The sequence below is a fragment of the Otolemur garnettii genome, unplaced genomic scaffold (assembly GCF_000181295.1).
Source record: "Otolemur garnettii isolate 467f Iridium unplaced genomic scaffold, OtoGar3 scaffold00522, whole genome shotgun sequence".
Classification (NCBI taxonomy): Eukaryota; Metazoa; Chordata; class Mammalia; order Primates; family Galagidae; genus Otolemur; species Otolemur garnettii.
The window spans coordinates 1-16,529 of record NW_003852917.1 but is presented as its reverse complement, the minus strand read 5'-3'; the positions used below and the strand labels follow the sequence as shown (position 1 = coordinate 16,529).

The 16,529-nt window shown below is 36.9% G+C and overlaps 1 protein-coding gene across 1 annotated transcript; it reads right to left on the bottom strand.

Moving 5' to 3' along the window:
- Positions 1 to 7,076: 7,076 nt before the first annotated feature.
- On the bottom strand, positions 7,077 to 8,012 carry LOC100950899 (olfactory receptor 2G3-like). The gene has a single exon (XM_003803744.1). The coding sequence runs from the start codon at positions 8,010 to 8,012 to the stop codon at positions 7,077 to 7,079; it is 936 nt and encodes a 311-aa protein (XP_003803792.1).
- Positions 8,013 to 16,529: the final 8,517 nt, after the last annotated feature.

Below are 16,529 nucleotides of genomic sequence, written 5' to 3'. Positions count from 1 at the left end.
ATGGAAAAACATACCTTGCTCATGGCTGGGAAAAATTAACATTGTTAAAATGTCTATACTACCTAAAGCAATATGTAATTTTAATGCAATCCCTATTAAAGTTCCATTGTCATCCTTTAAAGATCTCAAAAAAATAATACTTCATTTTGTATGGAATCAGAAAAGACCTCAAATAGCCAAGACATTACTCAGAAACAAAAACAAAGCAGGAGGAATCACGCTACCAGACATCAGACTATACTATAAATCCATTGTGATCAAAACATCATGGTACTGGCACAAAAACAGAGAGGTAGATGCATGGAACAGAATAGAGAACCAAGAGATGAACCCAGCTACTTACTGCTATATGATCTTTGACAAGCCAATTAAAAACATTGAGTGGGAAAAAAAATTAACAAATGGTGCTGGATGAACTGGCTAGAGACCTGTAGAAAACTGAAACTGGACCCACACCTGTCACCACTAACTAAGATAGACTCTCATAGGATTGAAGACTTAAACTTAAGACATGAAACTATAAAAACACTAGAAGAAAGTGTAGGGAAAACTCTTGAAGAAATTGGCCTGGGCAAATATTTTATGAGGAGGACCCCTCGGGCAATTGAAGCAACATCAAAAATATTCTACTGGGACCTCCTCAAATTAAAAGCTTCTGCACAGCCAAGAACACAGTCAGAAAAGCAAATGGACAGCCCTCAGAATGGGAAGTGCAGATGGAGTCTGTGCCCAGTCAGTCTGTGTTCAGTGCATCATGAGCTTTTTGTGGTCACCTTTTGCCTGGTTCATCCTCTGTTCTGTTGTCCCTGTCCCAGTATAGTCTTGTCTCAGCAGGACCTATGGTCACAGAGGCTGAGATACTGCCCAGGGGAGTCTCTGTGATATCAAAACAGGAACTTTCAAACCCATCAAGTTCTTGCCCTCCTTCTAGGGCTCTTTACTAGATTGAGTTTTCCATCTTTTCTTTATCATAATAATTGTCTATATTTATAGAGCACATATGCTATTTTGATATAGATGTACAGTGTGTAATGATCAAATCTGGGTAATTAGGTTCCTTATCATCTCAAACATTTATTATTTCTTTATGTTGGGAATGTATCTAATTTTCCAGTTATTTTGAAACATAAATTATTATTAACTGAAGTCACTCTATTGTGCTAGTGAATGCTAGACCTTATTCTTGCTATCAAACTGTATTTTTATACCCATTCCCAGCCTCTGGTAACCACTATCTCTGTGAAATCAAACTTCTTAGCTCCCACATATGACAGAGAACATGTAACATTTGTCTTTCTGTGCCTGGCTTATTTCTCTTAACATAACATTCTCCAGTTCTATCCATGTTGCTGCACCCAACTTTTTAAAGGAAATCAATTCTGGAATTAATAGAGAGGAGGGATCCCACCATTTCTTATCTTAGATAAGTTCCTATTAGGTTTATGTCCCCTCAGATCACCTACTCCTGTTTCTGTTCTTAGTTCTGGTAATCTTATCACTGGCTCAAATTTCAAACTCATGGATTTATAAAGTAGGCTCTCTGTTAGATTTATATTTGTTTAGAAAAATGGACCCATAATCAAGGACAACATCTCTTTCCTATGAGAGAAACACCATTGTGTGCTGCAGAGTGTAGGAGAATTTGTATATGAGGAAAGAGTGGAAGGTGGGAGCACACAGCACTGGTGAGAAAAGCCCAGTCAGCATCGATGTCACTGTGAAAGGGTGCTGTGCTGAAGCTTCCATAAAACAACATTTTCCATGAGGCTATATTAATAAAGATGCTGTCTCTAGAACAGGGAGGTGCTCTACAGTGATCATTCATTTCATTGACATTTGTCTGGCAGATGATGCATGTCTGACAGACGGTGTTTGCCTCTGAGGAACATCATTAAAATAAAAAGAGAAATGTTCCTGGCCTGTGGAGAGTATGTTCTAGGTGGAAGATACAGACTATATTCTACAAGCAGAGCAGATAAAGGAAGGGTTTTCAGAAGATGGTAAATGCTGTGGGGAAGCCAGAACAGAGTGTGAGTGTGGGGACAAAGAATGTGGCTATGGCAGTGGGTGGTCATAGTGGGCCTTCTTACAAAGAAGAAAAAGCAGGGAAGCTCCAACTTTGAGGAAAGATTCAAAGGACATGATGAACTATCTTTGTGGATTCTGGGGAAGTTCTTTCCAAGATATTTCTGATTCTAAGAAGAACTAACAAGTGACAGGTGGCAATACAGGGAAATTTGAGATTAAAGGGAATCAATTTGACTTTTATAAAGAAATAGTAGAATTTCAGATAAGAAATTAAAAAGAAGAAAAGCAAAAGTTAGCTTTAAGCCAATTATAGATGAGGCCAATGGTTCTCAATCAGGGTGATTTATCCCATAGGGTACAATAGACAATGTCTAGAAACATTTATAATTGTCATGACCAGGGAAGGGTACTGCTGAAGTCTAGAAACCAAAGGTGCTGTTAAACACCCTACAAGGGACAGAACAACCTCTACAACAAAAATTACTCATCTCTAAATGTCAATAGTTCAAGGTTGAGAAACTCTGGATTAGGAGGATAAACGGAATGAACAGAATGATAAGCTCCACCTTTGAATGCCAGAGAAACAGAAAATATATTATTATTATAGATGGTTCTAACTTCCTGTATCCTTGCCCTCCATAATAAGAAATCTCAAATTTCATCCAGATATTTTATTTATGATTTTATTTCAGGATTTTTAATTAATTGCCATATGTACTTAACTAGGTAGGAAGTACACTTTTGAGAATTTGTTAAGATGTGTTTTATGACCCATAATGTAGCTTGTCTAGTAAATGTTTCACGTGAGCTTATAAAGAATGTACATTATGCTGTTGTTGGAAGTAGTCTGTAGATGTCAGTCACATCCAGTGGATTGACAATAATGTTGAGTTAAACTATGTCTTACTAATTGACTGCTAGATTTATGCATTTCTGATGTAGGGGTATTAAAGAATCCAACTATAATAAATAATAATAAATCTACTACTATAGATGGATTTATGTATTTTTTCTTGTAGTGCTTTCAGTTTTTGCCTGTTAGATGCAAATATGTTAAGTACTTTTATATCTTCTTAGAGAATTGACCCCCTTTATCATTACATAATGTCCTTTTTCCCCTGATACACTCTTTACTTTGAACTCTGCTCTATCTGAAATTAATATAACGACTTGCCCTGTGGGTTTTTCACAAATAGCTTTCATCATTTTGAAGTATGTCCTTTCTTATATACCTATTTAAGTGTTCTGATCAAAAAAATGTAGTGAATTTTGTCAAATACTTTTTCTGCATCTATTGGGAGAATCTTGTTTTTGCTTCTACTTATGTGGTGAATTACATTTATAGATTTGCATTATGTGAAGCAAACTTGCATCTTTGGAATGAAGCCTACTCGGTCATGTGGATTTTTTGTCTTTGATGTGCAGTTAGATTTTGTTTGCTAAGATTTTATTAAGAATTTTTGCATCTACATTCAAAAGAGATATTGGTCTGTAGTTTTCATTTTTTGTTGTATCTTTTCCTGGCTTTGGTATCACTTCACAGTATGAGTCAGTAAGTGTTCTTTCCTTCTCAATGTTATGAAACAATTTCTATAAATATAGGTATAGGTTCTTCTATGTAGGTAAAATTTGGGTGTGAAAATCATCTGGTGCAGGGTTTGTTTTTTTTTTTTAGATTTTTTATTGTTTCTTCAATTTTGATGCTTAATATTGGTCTGTTCAAGAGTTCTATTTCCTCCTGATTGACTCTAGGAAGGTAGTCCAATTCCAAGAATTTATCCATTTCTACCACATTTACAAGTTTATGAGCATAGAGATTTTTATAGTGTTCAGTGATGTTCTGTATTTCTGTGATATCAGTAGTAACTTCCCCTTTTTCATTTTTGATTGAGCTTATTAGAGTTCTTACCTTTTTATTTCCGGTTAACGTAAACAAAGGCTTGTTGATTTTGTTTATCATTTCAAAGAGCCAACGTTTTGCTTCATTAATATGCTTGGTTCTTTTGTTCTCAATTTCATTTAGTTCTCCTTTGATCTTGGTAATTTCTCTACTGCTACTGGGTTTGGGATTAGTTTTATCCTCCTTTTCCAGTTTTATGAGATATGATTCATTGGATTGTGGATTTGTCATCTTTCTGCCTTTTGGATGTGGGTTTTTAAGGCTATGAATTTTCATCTCAGGAAATTCTGCTTTTGCAGTATCCCACAGATTTTGATTACTTATAACCCCATTACCATTTAGTCAAGGAATCTTCTGATTTCTGTCTTATTTCCTCCTTGACCCAAGCATCATTTAACAATAGGTTGTTAGTTTCCATGACTGTGTGTAGGGATGAGTGTTTCTGTTGGAATTGTCTTCTAATTTTATTCCACTTCAGTCTAAGAAGATACATAGTATAATTTCTTTTTTTTTTATTTCAGGCTCCTTTATTCCATGAATATTTACAGAACATCAACTATAGGCAAAACAGTGACATAATCATTGAAGGTAACATTGGGACAAATATATCAATTTTATGAGGAAACAAAAGCATTATCTACAAATCAACTATGAGATAAGTGTACTCATTACCACCACTCCTAGTAAAGTTGAAGATCTTAGCTGGTACAATTATGATAACTTAAAAATCCCAATAGTTTGTAAAAAAAAAAATAAATTTCATTACTTCTGAGTTGCCAAGTTACTTGCAAGTTACCAAAAACAATAGAAAATTTTAGCAATATAGCTAACTTCAAAATAACTATACAAAATCAGTTAGGCCTGGTTAAAAGGTCAGTCTCAACTGGTTTGAACTGGATAGGAGCTAACCCATATTCCTTAAAAACAATTGAAGCAGCCATTACCATGTTGACTTCTGAATGGTTTCTATGAAGTAGCCAGTGAAGATTAAGTTTTAATGTGCAGCATCATGGCCTTCAGCTACCACAGCCTTCAGCTTCAAGGAAAAAATAAAACAAAATCAAGCAACTAAAAGAAAGCAGGGAAAGCAGTCCTGGTTGAATTAACTCCTCAGTTTCATTCTTTTTTTTTTTAATTTCTTATAGCATAACTTGTACATTAATGCAATCATGGGGTACAGTGTGCTGTTTTCATATACATTTTGAAATACTCTCATCAAACTGGTTAACATAACCTTCATGTCATTTTCTTAGTTATTGAGTTAAGACATTCATACTCTGCTTTTTGAAAGATTCACTTGTACCCTAGTAAGATAAACTGTAGAGGTGACCCCAGCCCAATTCATAATTGCTAGGTCATGGAAGAAACCTAAATGCCCATCAACCCACGAATGGATCAATAAATTGTGGTATATGTACACCATGGAATACTATGCAGCCCTAAAGAAAGATGGAGACTTTACCTCCTTCACGTTTGTATGGATAGAGCTGGAAAATGTTCTTCTTAGCAAAGTATCTCAAGAATGGAAGAAAAATTATCCAATGTACACAGCCTTATTTTGAAACTAATTCATAGCTTTTATAAGAATGCCATAACCTAATTATAGCCTTAGACTATGGGAAGGGGATAGAAGGGGGGAGGAAAGCAGGGGTAGATGGGGGGTGGGAGGGTGATTGGTGGGGGCACATCAGTTTCATTCTTGTCACTACTATATGCCTTCTAACTATCTACTAAAACTAATAAACTTTTGAGATTTTCTTCATTTTAGAAATGACTTAGAAATGTTAAATAATTTACCTAGAGATATACAGCTATAAATAAATAGTGGAGACAAGTTCAGATATTATTCTTTACTTTCACATTGCAATATCTGTTCTTTGGGAAATGAAGCCTTCAACTCCACTACATAGTATCACCACTAAAAGCAAGTGTGCCACACTTTACATAATTGAGGAGAGAAAATAAATCTTATGTTTCTTTCCATGTTATAAAGACAAAATAAGGATTGATTTATTTTTCTTATATTTTCAGGTGATTTATTTTCCATCGAGATATAAATACAATTGGATAAATAATTATAGACTAGGTAAGAAATTTTACTGAAAACAATTGAAAGTAATAAGCACAGAGTAGATCAAAATATGGAGAACACTATGACCAAAGGAGTAAATGATTTATACCAATGTTAATTGATTTTTATTGATCTTTTGTTACCAATTACTTTATTTGTATCATATTTTTAATATTTTAATTAACATAGTAATAAAGCTCATTATTTCTTACACATCAGTAAATCTGGCTATCAAAAAGTCCAACTTGTAAAAGCTTGAAAAGAAAGTTGTGGGTTTAATATCCAAATTTTCTATTTTAATCTCTCCACTGTTCTCCATATTAAGGCAAATGAAAGCTTGTTAATGATAAATGGGAAAAGTATCTTAGAAATAGTTGGTTTGGGGAATAGACTATTGATGGAAAATGATATATCATACAAGTATCAGTGAAAAACAGGTATAGAGTACATCACATAAATGAGAAGAAAGGAAGAAATAAAAGATGGGAAAGGAAGAAAGAAAAAGAAAAAAGGAAGAAAGACAAAAGGGCTGAAGAAAAACACAGGAAGGAACGGAGGCTGAAATAGAAATATGAATAATAAACATTTAAGGCTCAGCACCAATAGCTGAGTTGTTAGGACACCAGGCACATACACTGGGACTGGCTGGTTCCGACCTGGCCTGGGCCTGCTAAATAACAACAACTACAACAACAAAAAAATAGCTGGGCATTATGATGGTGCCTGTAGTCCCAGCTACTTGGGAGGCTGAGGCAAGAGGGAGATTGCTACGAGCTGTGATGCCACAGCTTTCTTCAGAGGGTGACACAGTGAGACTCTATGGTCTCAATATTGTGAACTCTGGTCACAATATCAAACTTAATTTAAAATGTGTGGGGAAATATTCCATTACATAGGGTGCAAAAGAACTCTGGAAAGAGAGAAGATAGCTTCGAGGCCAAGTGGAATACAACAACACAGACTGAAAATTGTATCTGTTCCTTATAGGCTGGTAAAGTTCTTGATTGAAAGATTACACAAACTGATCTTGAGAGTTCTTTGTCACAAAAAAATTGCTTTGTATTCTGCTTCATTGTTTCATGTGCGTAGGCCTCTATGAAATAGTCTCCCCAGGGCTGCTTTTACATCTTTATTTCTCAGTGTGTAAATGAGGGGATTCAGCATTGGGGTCACAACTGTATAGAAGAGAGAGATGAATTTCCCATGATTATGGGCATAAGAACTATTGGGCTGGATGTAGACAGCTGTGATGGTCCCATAGAAGAGGGACACCACCATCAAGTGGGATCCACATGTTCCCAGAGCTTTGTGCCAGGCCCGGGATGACTTGATCCTTAAAACTGCCCTGGTTATATGTCCATAGGACAGCAGTATCAGTCCTAAGGGCAAAAGAAGCAAGATCAATGAAGCAATGAAGAGCTGGATCTCATTGGCATGGATGTCTACACATGCAAGCTTAATCATGGAGGGCACTTCACAGAAGAAATGATAGAGCCACAGGCGTCCACAACGAGGCAGCCAGAGGGTGATGGTACCCTGGATGGCAGAGTTTCCTAGTCCACTCACCCATGCAACCCCTGCCAGGGCATGGCACAGCTGTGGGTTCATCACAGTTGTGTAAGAGAGAGGTTTGCAAACCGCAGCATAGCGATCAAAAGCCATTACAGCCAGGAGAACACACTCAGTGGAGCCCAGTGCCAGGGAGACATAGAGCTGGATGACACAACCCAGGAATGTGATGGTCTTGGCTGGTCCTTTTAGGTTCCACAGCAGCTGAGGGACAATACTGGTGGTAAAACAGATATCTACTAGGGATAGGTGAGTAAGAAAGAAGTACATGGGTGTTTTCAGTTTAGGGTCTATAGAGGAGATCAGAATAATTACCGTATTTCCCACAAGTGTTAGGAGATAAGATATCAAAACAACTGGAAAAAGTATCTTTTCCAGCCAGGGCTGGTCAGAGAAGCCTGCCAGGATGAAGTCTCCATTGACACTGATATTGATCATGCCCATTACTCTGTTCAGAAAAGGAGAAAAATGTTACAAGAATTCAGAGAGAATAATGTGTACCACTGGTCACAATATCAAACTTTAAGTAATAAAGGCTTATTATTGAAACACTGAATCTGAGGGAAATTATAGTGACTCAGGGAATAAATTTTGATGCAGGGTTCTTCAGAAGCCATAGAAGGTGGCATTAATGAAGGCTGGCTACTGTGAAAGCAGCATTTTCCTGAGGGATGATTATTAGAAGTCAAGATAAAATTTACTACAGAAAAAAATTTGAAAGGTAGAAGGAAAGAGAATGTTGAGAAACAAAATATGTTCAATTAATTTTTACCTTATGACAAATTGAAAGAAAAAACCAACTCAGTGCTTCAGTTCCAAGTCTCTGGACCTCTGAGTCTCCCCATGTCCCCTCCAGCATGGGCCATGACAGCTGTGCTAGCTAAACCAGAGCAACAAATCATAGGCACAGTTGCACCAAATCCACAGATGATCGACTGAAAATCCTCATCAATACTTTCAATCAAGAACCTTACCCAGATTATGCCACCAAAGAAAAACTTGCTTTAGAAACCAAAACTAATGAGTCAAGAATGCAGATCTGGCTTCAGAATCAAAGAGCTAGGCACAAATTGGAGAAAAAAATGATAACTTGAGGAGACTTTAGAATTGAGTCAAAGCCAAAGACAAGTTTTCTCTGCAGAAGACAAAACAAAGAGAAGAAACCAGACAGTTTTGTGCCACCTACAGTTCCATGCAGTTCCACACTCTTTTCCAGACGTTTACAAAATACCCTTACCCTGGGATTGAGTGCAGAGAACAAGTTGCTGATGAAATTGGAGTTCCAGAGTCAAGAGTCCAAATTTGGTTTCAAAATTGAAGGCCTAAATACCATTCCCCGAGAAGAAAAAGAGAACATGATAAGTCCTTAGAACAAGACCAGGATCAAGATCTCTGAGGAAGATCAAGGTTAACAATGGGACCACGATCACCAGCAATACTATTATTTCTCTGAAGCCAGAACATGGTGGCTACTTTTATTTATTTATTTCCTATAAGATTGCAAATGGCACAGAGTATTTTTTTTTTTTTATTGTTGGGGATTTATTGAGGGTACAAGAAACCAGGTTACCCTGATTTCATTTGTTTGGTAAAGTCTCAATCATGTCTTGCCCCAAAAAGGTGTGGCACACACCAAGACCCCACCCCCCTCTCTCCTTCCCTCTCTGCTCTTCCTTTCCCGACTGCTCCCTCCTTCCTTCTTTCAATGCAGAGTATTTTATATCATCAACTTGGGTCCCAAATCTCTCCCACAGTCTTCTTGTGAATCTACCCTTCTCTGTAGACTGTAGGCTGAGCCTTCTGGAGATTGCAAAGGGCTTCAGGAGGCAGAGACAGACTCCAGAGGCACCACACAGCCCTACTGACCTGGACTGGATCCAGTTTTCAGACCTTGAGATGATAAAAATATACTTAGTAATAACCAAAGAAAAAACAAAAGAGGAAAAAAACTCAGTAATATTGATGTTTCATATATGTAAATAATAGATGAAGTAGCATTCCATTCTTCAATTGTAAATTTTGAGTTGGGCATTTTTTTAAAAAGGATTTGCTATCAAAACCACTTTGAGATATCATTTAACTCCAGTAAGATTAGCCAACATCAGAAAATCTAAATCCATAGATGTTGGTGTGGATGTGGAGAAAAGGGAACACTTCTGCACTGCTGGTGGAAATGCAAACTAATATGTTCTTTTTGGAAAGATGTTTGGAGATCATTTAGGGATCTAAAAATAGACCTGCCATTCGATTCTTCAATTCCTCTATTAGGTATATATGCAGAGGACCAAAAATCACTTTATAACAAAGATACTCGCACCAGAATGTTTATTGCAACCCAATTCATAATTGCTAAGTCATGGAAGAAGCCTAAGTGTTCATCAACCCATGAATGGATTAATAAATTGTGGTATATATACATCATGGAATATCATGCAGCCTTAGAAAAAGATGAAGACTACCTCTATCATGTTTACATGGATGGAGCTGGAACATATTCTTCTTAGTAAAGTATCTCAAGAATGAAAGAAAAAGTATCCAATGTACTCAGCCCTACTATGAAACTAATTTATAAGCACCCACACTTCCATATGAAAGCTATGACCCAACTACAGCCCAAGATGAAGAGAAAAGAGGAGAGTTAGAAGAGGGGAAGGGGGAAGATGAGTGGAGGGAGGGTAATTGGTGGGACCACACATACAGTGCATTTTACAAGAGTACATGTGCATTTTAGGGTAGAATATAAATATCTTAACACAATAAAAGTAAATAAATAAATAAATAAGGATTTGCTATACACTAATGATATTCGGTTTCTGGAGATTATAAAGGTTATTTTTCCTATATAATGGCAAACATTTGGCTAGTGAAAGTAATAATAACATTTATATCTAAATGTTTAATCATATGGACATATTTCAAAACATTTTCTTTAGCCATTAGTTAACTCATTTAGTTTACCAGCTTATTGCTGATGTACATTTACACAATGTACTCAGAACCACCCTCTTTCCCTTCTTTAGTGTGTGGTATTAGGAAAGGGAGTCAGCTTCCTGGCCTTGTGTATTGAATTAAGAGGCTGTTGAATCTGAATGGAAGGAGTGGGGATCAGAATAAGGCAGTCTCTTTACTGGGATAAAAGAAGCTACCTCAATGTGCATCAAACCCACGCAGCATTTTCACCTTCTGTGATAGAAGACTAAAACCCCAAGATGTTTAATGGACTTTTGAAAATTCTAAGCAATTATAAATGCAGAAATTTAAAATATATTCATGGAGACAAAGCATATACTCAAAGATCATAACTGTATCTCATAGCTAGGAAAAACAGGAACATACCAAATATCAGCAAAAATCACACAGACTTTAAAATTCTTTCCTAGTAATAATTGCATATCCTTGAAATTGTTTTATTAGTTGTTGCAAAAATTAAACATGAAGGTAAAATATAGTATGTAATTTTCAGCGATTAGTACCTTATATTAATTTCATCATGTAAAAATGACACTTAGAAGAATTTAGTGGAAATGAAATGAAGGCAAGAGATGTAGCAGGTGAGGGATCTGGACACCCACTAGTAGAATCAAGTGATCTACTAGTGATCCTTCAAAACAGGCAGAAGTGAGCACAATTGTAAAAAAAGAACATAAAACTATCCCCAAGGAACAAACTGCCTTATATATATGTCATATATTTAAATACATATATTTATGTATTAAATTTACATATGTTCATGAAACATATACGAAATACAAAAGATATATACATTTCTAATTCTAATAAAGACACAGTCATGTGCATATATAGCCATGGACATCAACATAAATATAAACATATATTCCCATTTATTTAGCTAGACTAAAATGTACTCATTTTCCTTTTATAAAAGAAAAAATAAAGCCAGATGCACTTCACTCTTGTTCTAATCTCTTTAATACAGCCCATGTTACCACCTTACCCACCCCAATCAAATAAGACTTTTTCCTGTGTTTTTAACAACACACATGCATAATACCGCAAAAGAAATGTGATGAGAGATTAATTCATGGTCATAAACCTTCTCCTGATTGATAAGAATGCATTCCTATTAGTCTTCTGGAAGAACTGTATTTCACAATGATGCCAGATTCAACATCACAAGAATGATATTACCTCCTCACTCCCAGGTGAACATCACTATTAACCAGAATCTCAATTTACCACTCAAAATTAAGAATCATGGGTATGGTGTGAATATAAAATCAAGGCATAAATAGAAGTGGATAAGGTAAAAGCAAGGAAATTTTCCATACTTTTTACACTTACAATCACATTTTAATAAGAAAAGGATATTTAAGGCATCGGGTTCAAATAATTATTATTTCAAAATGTCAAATCAGTGCGTAAGGCCCTTCTATTTGTTATAGGGTCTGTTATTTGAGACTGTATATCTCCGAAGATAGCAAATCAGGAGAGATTGAGAGATGACACAGGACATTAAATGCAAAAGGGTCCCAGGGATCCAGTACTCCCAACACGGCAATTAATATCAATCTCTATAGTATCCAGAGATAAACTGTCCCAGGAGATCATTCTGAGATACTTTTGCCTCTCTGATTTTTCAGTATTTCTAAATCTAGATAAAGCTCCAAAGATATTTAACTTTTGCCTTCAAGGTTGAATTTTCCCATTTGTGCTATCTGTGTTAAATTTCCATCCATAATCTAGTATTACATATATAAATACATATAATGAATGTCCTGTTGGCTCATAAGTTCATATTCTGTTTATCCTAACTTAAAATTTCCTATCACTTTGTCTTTTCCTCACATTTACCATGAAAAAGTGCAGGTCTGGAGCCTTTCAGCAAGGCCTTTTCTTCACTTTTTATAGGCACTTGAGAGTTGCTAGAGATAGATCTACAGATATGTTGAATCATTCCCTTAAAAGTCCTTAGTTTCTTTTAATTTCAAATGGGCTCTCCACCCTCCTCAGAAATCATTCTATGTTATTACTGTTATTTGTCTCTCCCATGCCCATTGTAAACATTCAACAGATTCTTCAGTCCTTCTACCCAGTGTCTCATATATCTCCAAAATATTATGTTGCTTTGACTTCCAAGATAAAACAGAGGCCCCTGGTAGAAATTTCATTAGCTTTCTACCTGCCACCTATAAATTTATCCACATGCATATCCATTTTTCATTCTTTTCTTCAGATGTTAATAAAAGAGTTGAATTTCTTTTTGTTTAAGTCTAATCCACCTTCCAATATTTTAGAATCCAAGGAAAAATTGATGCACATTCATGTTAGGGGACAGTAATGACAGAGTAGGTCAGATATAAAAAAAATTACAATAATGTAATGACGAATGCAATGATGAAAGCAAGACCTTTTTAGTTCAGCACAACTTTGAGAACAAAAGATGAAAGAAAATTGCATGGTAATCTCACTAATGTGAATTTGAAGATGCTATCAAGTAAGTCAATTATAAAAAGAAAACATAAACACTGGTCATATTGAATATATTACAGAACCAAAAAATGAACAATTTTAAATCATCAAAATAGCAGAATAAAAAAGAAAACTATATGATCATATCATTAGATTCAAAATTAAGTATTTGATAAAACCCAATATTCACAAAAATAATAAAAATGATTTATTAAACTAGGAATAGTATGAGAGACCCTAAATTGTTAAACTGGATCTAATAAACCTTTCAACAAGCACTATGCATATATTGAAAAATTTCCCTTCTTGGAAGATGGCTGACTGGTAGCAGCCCTTGTCAGAGGCTCCTGAGCAAAGGAAGAAAAACTGGATGGAATTAGAATCTATGAAGCCAAAGACAGGGAGCTGAGCCCAGAAAGAAGTTCAGCAAGCTGTAAATCCAAGGAAGAACATTTAAGAATACAAAATACAGGTACAAAGTGGGCCCCAGAACTGCTTGGTAGAGCTGCATGCCTCCCGTGGGCAGTGGGTGGCCACAGAGGAGCTCCTAGCTCTGGGCAGGCACAGAACTACTTGCTAGAGCCACACGCACCCCATGGGTGGCAGTGGAGTAGTCCCCCACTCTGGGCATGTCCCGGGCAGCAGAGGAGATCTGCTCCAGGCTCCTCCTCTGGGCAGGCCCAGAACTGCTTGCTAGTGCTGTGGGTGTCCTGTGGGCAGCGGTGGAGGAGTCCTCCATTCCAGGCAGGCCCAAAACTGCTTGCTAGAGACACATACACCCCTCAGGGGCCAGGGGAAGAGTTCCCCTTCCAGTCACCTGAAATAGGACTGATCCAGCCACTGCCATTCTCCTGCTCCCCGACCGCCCCAGTGGGGCTGAACTGAGGATTGACCCAGCCACCACTGTTCCCCTGCTCCCCCCCATCACCCTAGCAGGGCTGAAGTAGGACTGATTCGGCCACTTTTGTGTTCTGCGCAGCCTCTGTCGTTCCCCTGCCCCCTGGTAACCCTGACGGGGTGAACTAGGACTAATCCAGCTGTGTGAGCACCCTGCACCATCGCTGCAGTTCCCCTGCCCCCCAGTCACCCCAGTGGAGCTGAACTAGGACTGATCTGGCCACTGCCGGTCTCCTGCCCCCCGTTCCCCCGGCAGGCCGAACAAGATCTGATCTGGCTACACATGCTCCCATGCATCTGCTGCTGTTCTACTGTGCCCTAGTCACCCGAGAACTGGGAGAAGATGACAGACACACCCTGTTTCTCTGGGTAAACAGAAGAAGCCACTGACTGAATGGTTCTGATAAGGTCTCCAAACAGGGTAAACAGCATGGGGCAGAATCAGCGGAAAAACTCTGGCAACTTGAGTATAACCAGAGTAGATCAACTCCCCCAAGGAAAAATGGGGCAGATGCAATTGAAGACCCCATCCACAAATACATGGCTGCGATGTCAGAAATCAAGTTCAGAATTTGGATAGTAAATAAGATTAACAGAATGGAAGAAAGGAGGGAATTAGAATTTCAAGAAATTATTCAAAAGATATCTCAAGAAATTATTCAGAAGATGTCTCAAGAATTCAACGATTTCAAAGATAAAATGACCAACGATTTTGAAACACTGAGACAAGAGGTTTCAGCCCTCAAGGATCTGAAAGATATGGTGGAATCCCTCCATAACAGAGTGGAACAGGCAGAAGAAAGGATCTCTGACATTGAAGACAAAGCTTTTGAACAAGCCCAGGAGCACAAAGATGAAAAGAAATGGAGAGCAAAAATGGATCTTTCTCTCAGAGAGCTCTTGGATAATTTGAAGAAAACCAATATTCTCCTTATAGGAATCCCTGAAGGTGATGAAGTTGCTTCACAAAACATAGAGGCTCTTCTTCATAAAATTATGAAAGAGAACTTTCCATATATGTCAAGAGATCCTGAAATTCAGATTGCAGATAGCTTCAGAACCCCAACATGACTCAACCTGAATAAGACATCCCCCAGACACATCATAATTAACTTCACTAAAGTTAATATGAAAGAGAAAATCTTGAAAGAAGCAAGATGTAAGAAAACCATAAACTACAAGGGGAAGAATATTAGAATAACTGCAGATCTCTCTGCCAAAACCTTTCAGGCAAGAAGAGGGTGGTCATCGACATTTAATCTCTTACAACAAAATAACTTTCAGCCTAGGATCCTGTATCCAGCTAAACTGAGCTTCATTTATGATGGAGAAATTAAATACTTTAATGACATCCATGTGTTGAAGAAATTTGCCATACTAAACCAGCTCTCCAGGATATTCTCAGACCCATTCTCCACAATGACCAGTGCAATCCTCCACACAAAAGTAAACTAACTCAGAAACTATTGATCAAACTCCAACTTCTACAGTGGTGAAAGGATTAAAAACATCCGCTGGACTTTTGAACAACTCAATACCTAAAATTTTATCAGGCTTATCAATAATTTCAATCAATGTGAATGGCTTAAATTGTCTTCTAAAAAAGCACAGATTGGCTGATTGGATATAGAAACTCAGACCAGACGTCTGTTGTATACAAGAATCTCATCTTACCTTAAAAGACAAATATAGACTCAGGGTGAAGGGATGGTCATCTATATTCCAGGCTAATGGAAAGCAGAAAACAGCTGGTGTTGCAATTTCATTCACAGATACAATAGATTTTAAACCAACAAAAGGAAACAAAGACAAGGATGGTCACTTTATATTTGTTAAGGTTAATACTCAATATGACAAGATCTCAATTATCAATATCTATGCACCCAACCAGAATGCACCTCAATTTATAAAAGATGTGCTAACTGGCATGAGCAACTTGATCTCTCCTAGCTCCATCATATTCGGAGATTTTAACACTCCTTTGGCAGTGTTCGTAGATCCTCCAATAAGAAGCTTAGCAAAGAAATTTTAGATTTAAATTTAACTATTAAACTTTTGGACCTAACAGACATCTACAGAACTTTTCATCCTAACAAAACTGAATACACATTTTTCTCATCAGTCCATGGAACATACTCTAAAACCAATCACATCTTAGGTCATAAGTCTAACCTCTGTAAATTTAAAAGAATAGAAATTATTCCATGCATCTTCTCAGATCATCATGGAATAAAGGTCAAACTCAGTAACAACAGGAATTTGCAGACTCGTATAAAAACATGGAAGCTAAATAACCTTATGCTGAATGATAGGTGGGTCAGAGATGAGATAAAGAAGGAAATTACCAATTCTTAGAACAAACTGATAATGAAGATATGAGTTATCAGAACCTCTGGGTTACCACAAAGGCAGTCCTAATAGGGAAATTTATAGCATTGCAAGTCTTCCTCAAGAGATTGAAAAGAGAGGAAATTAATAAATTAATGGGACATCTCAAGCAACTGGAAAAGGAAGAACATTCCAATTCCAAACCCAGCAAAAGAAAAGAAATAACCAAAATTAGAGCAGAATTAAATGAAATTGAAAATAAAAGGATTATAGAACAGATCAATAAATCCAAAAGTTGGTTTTTTG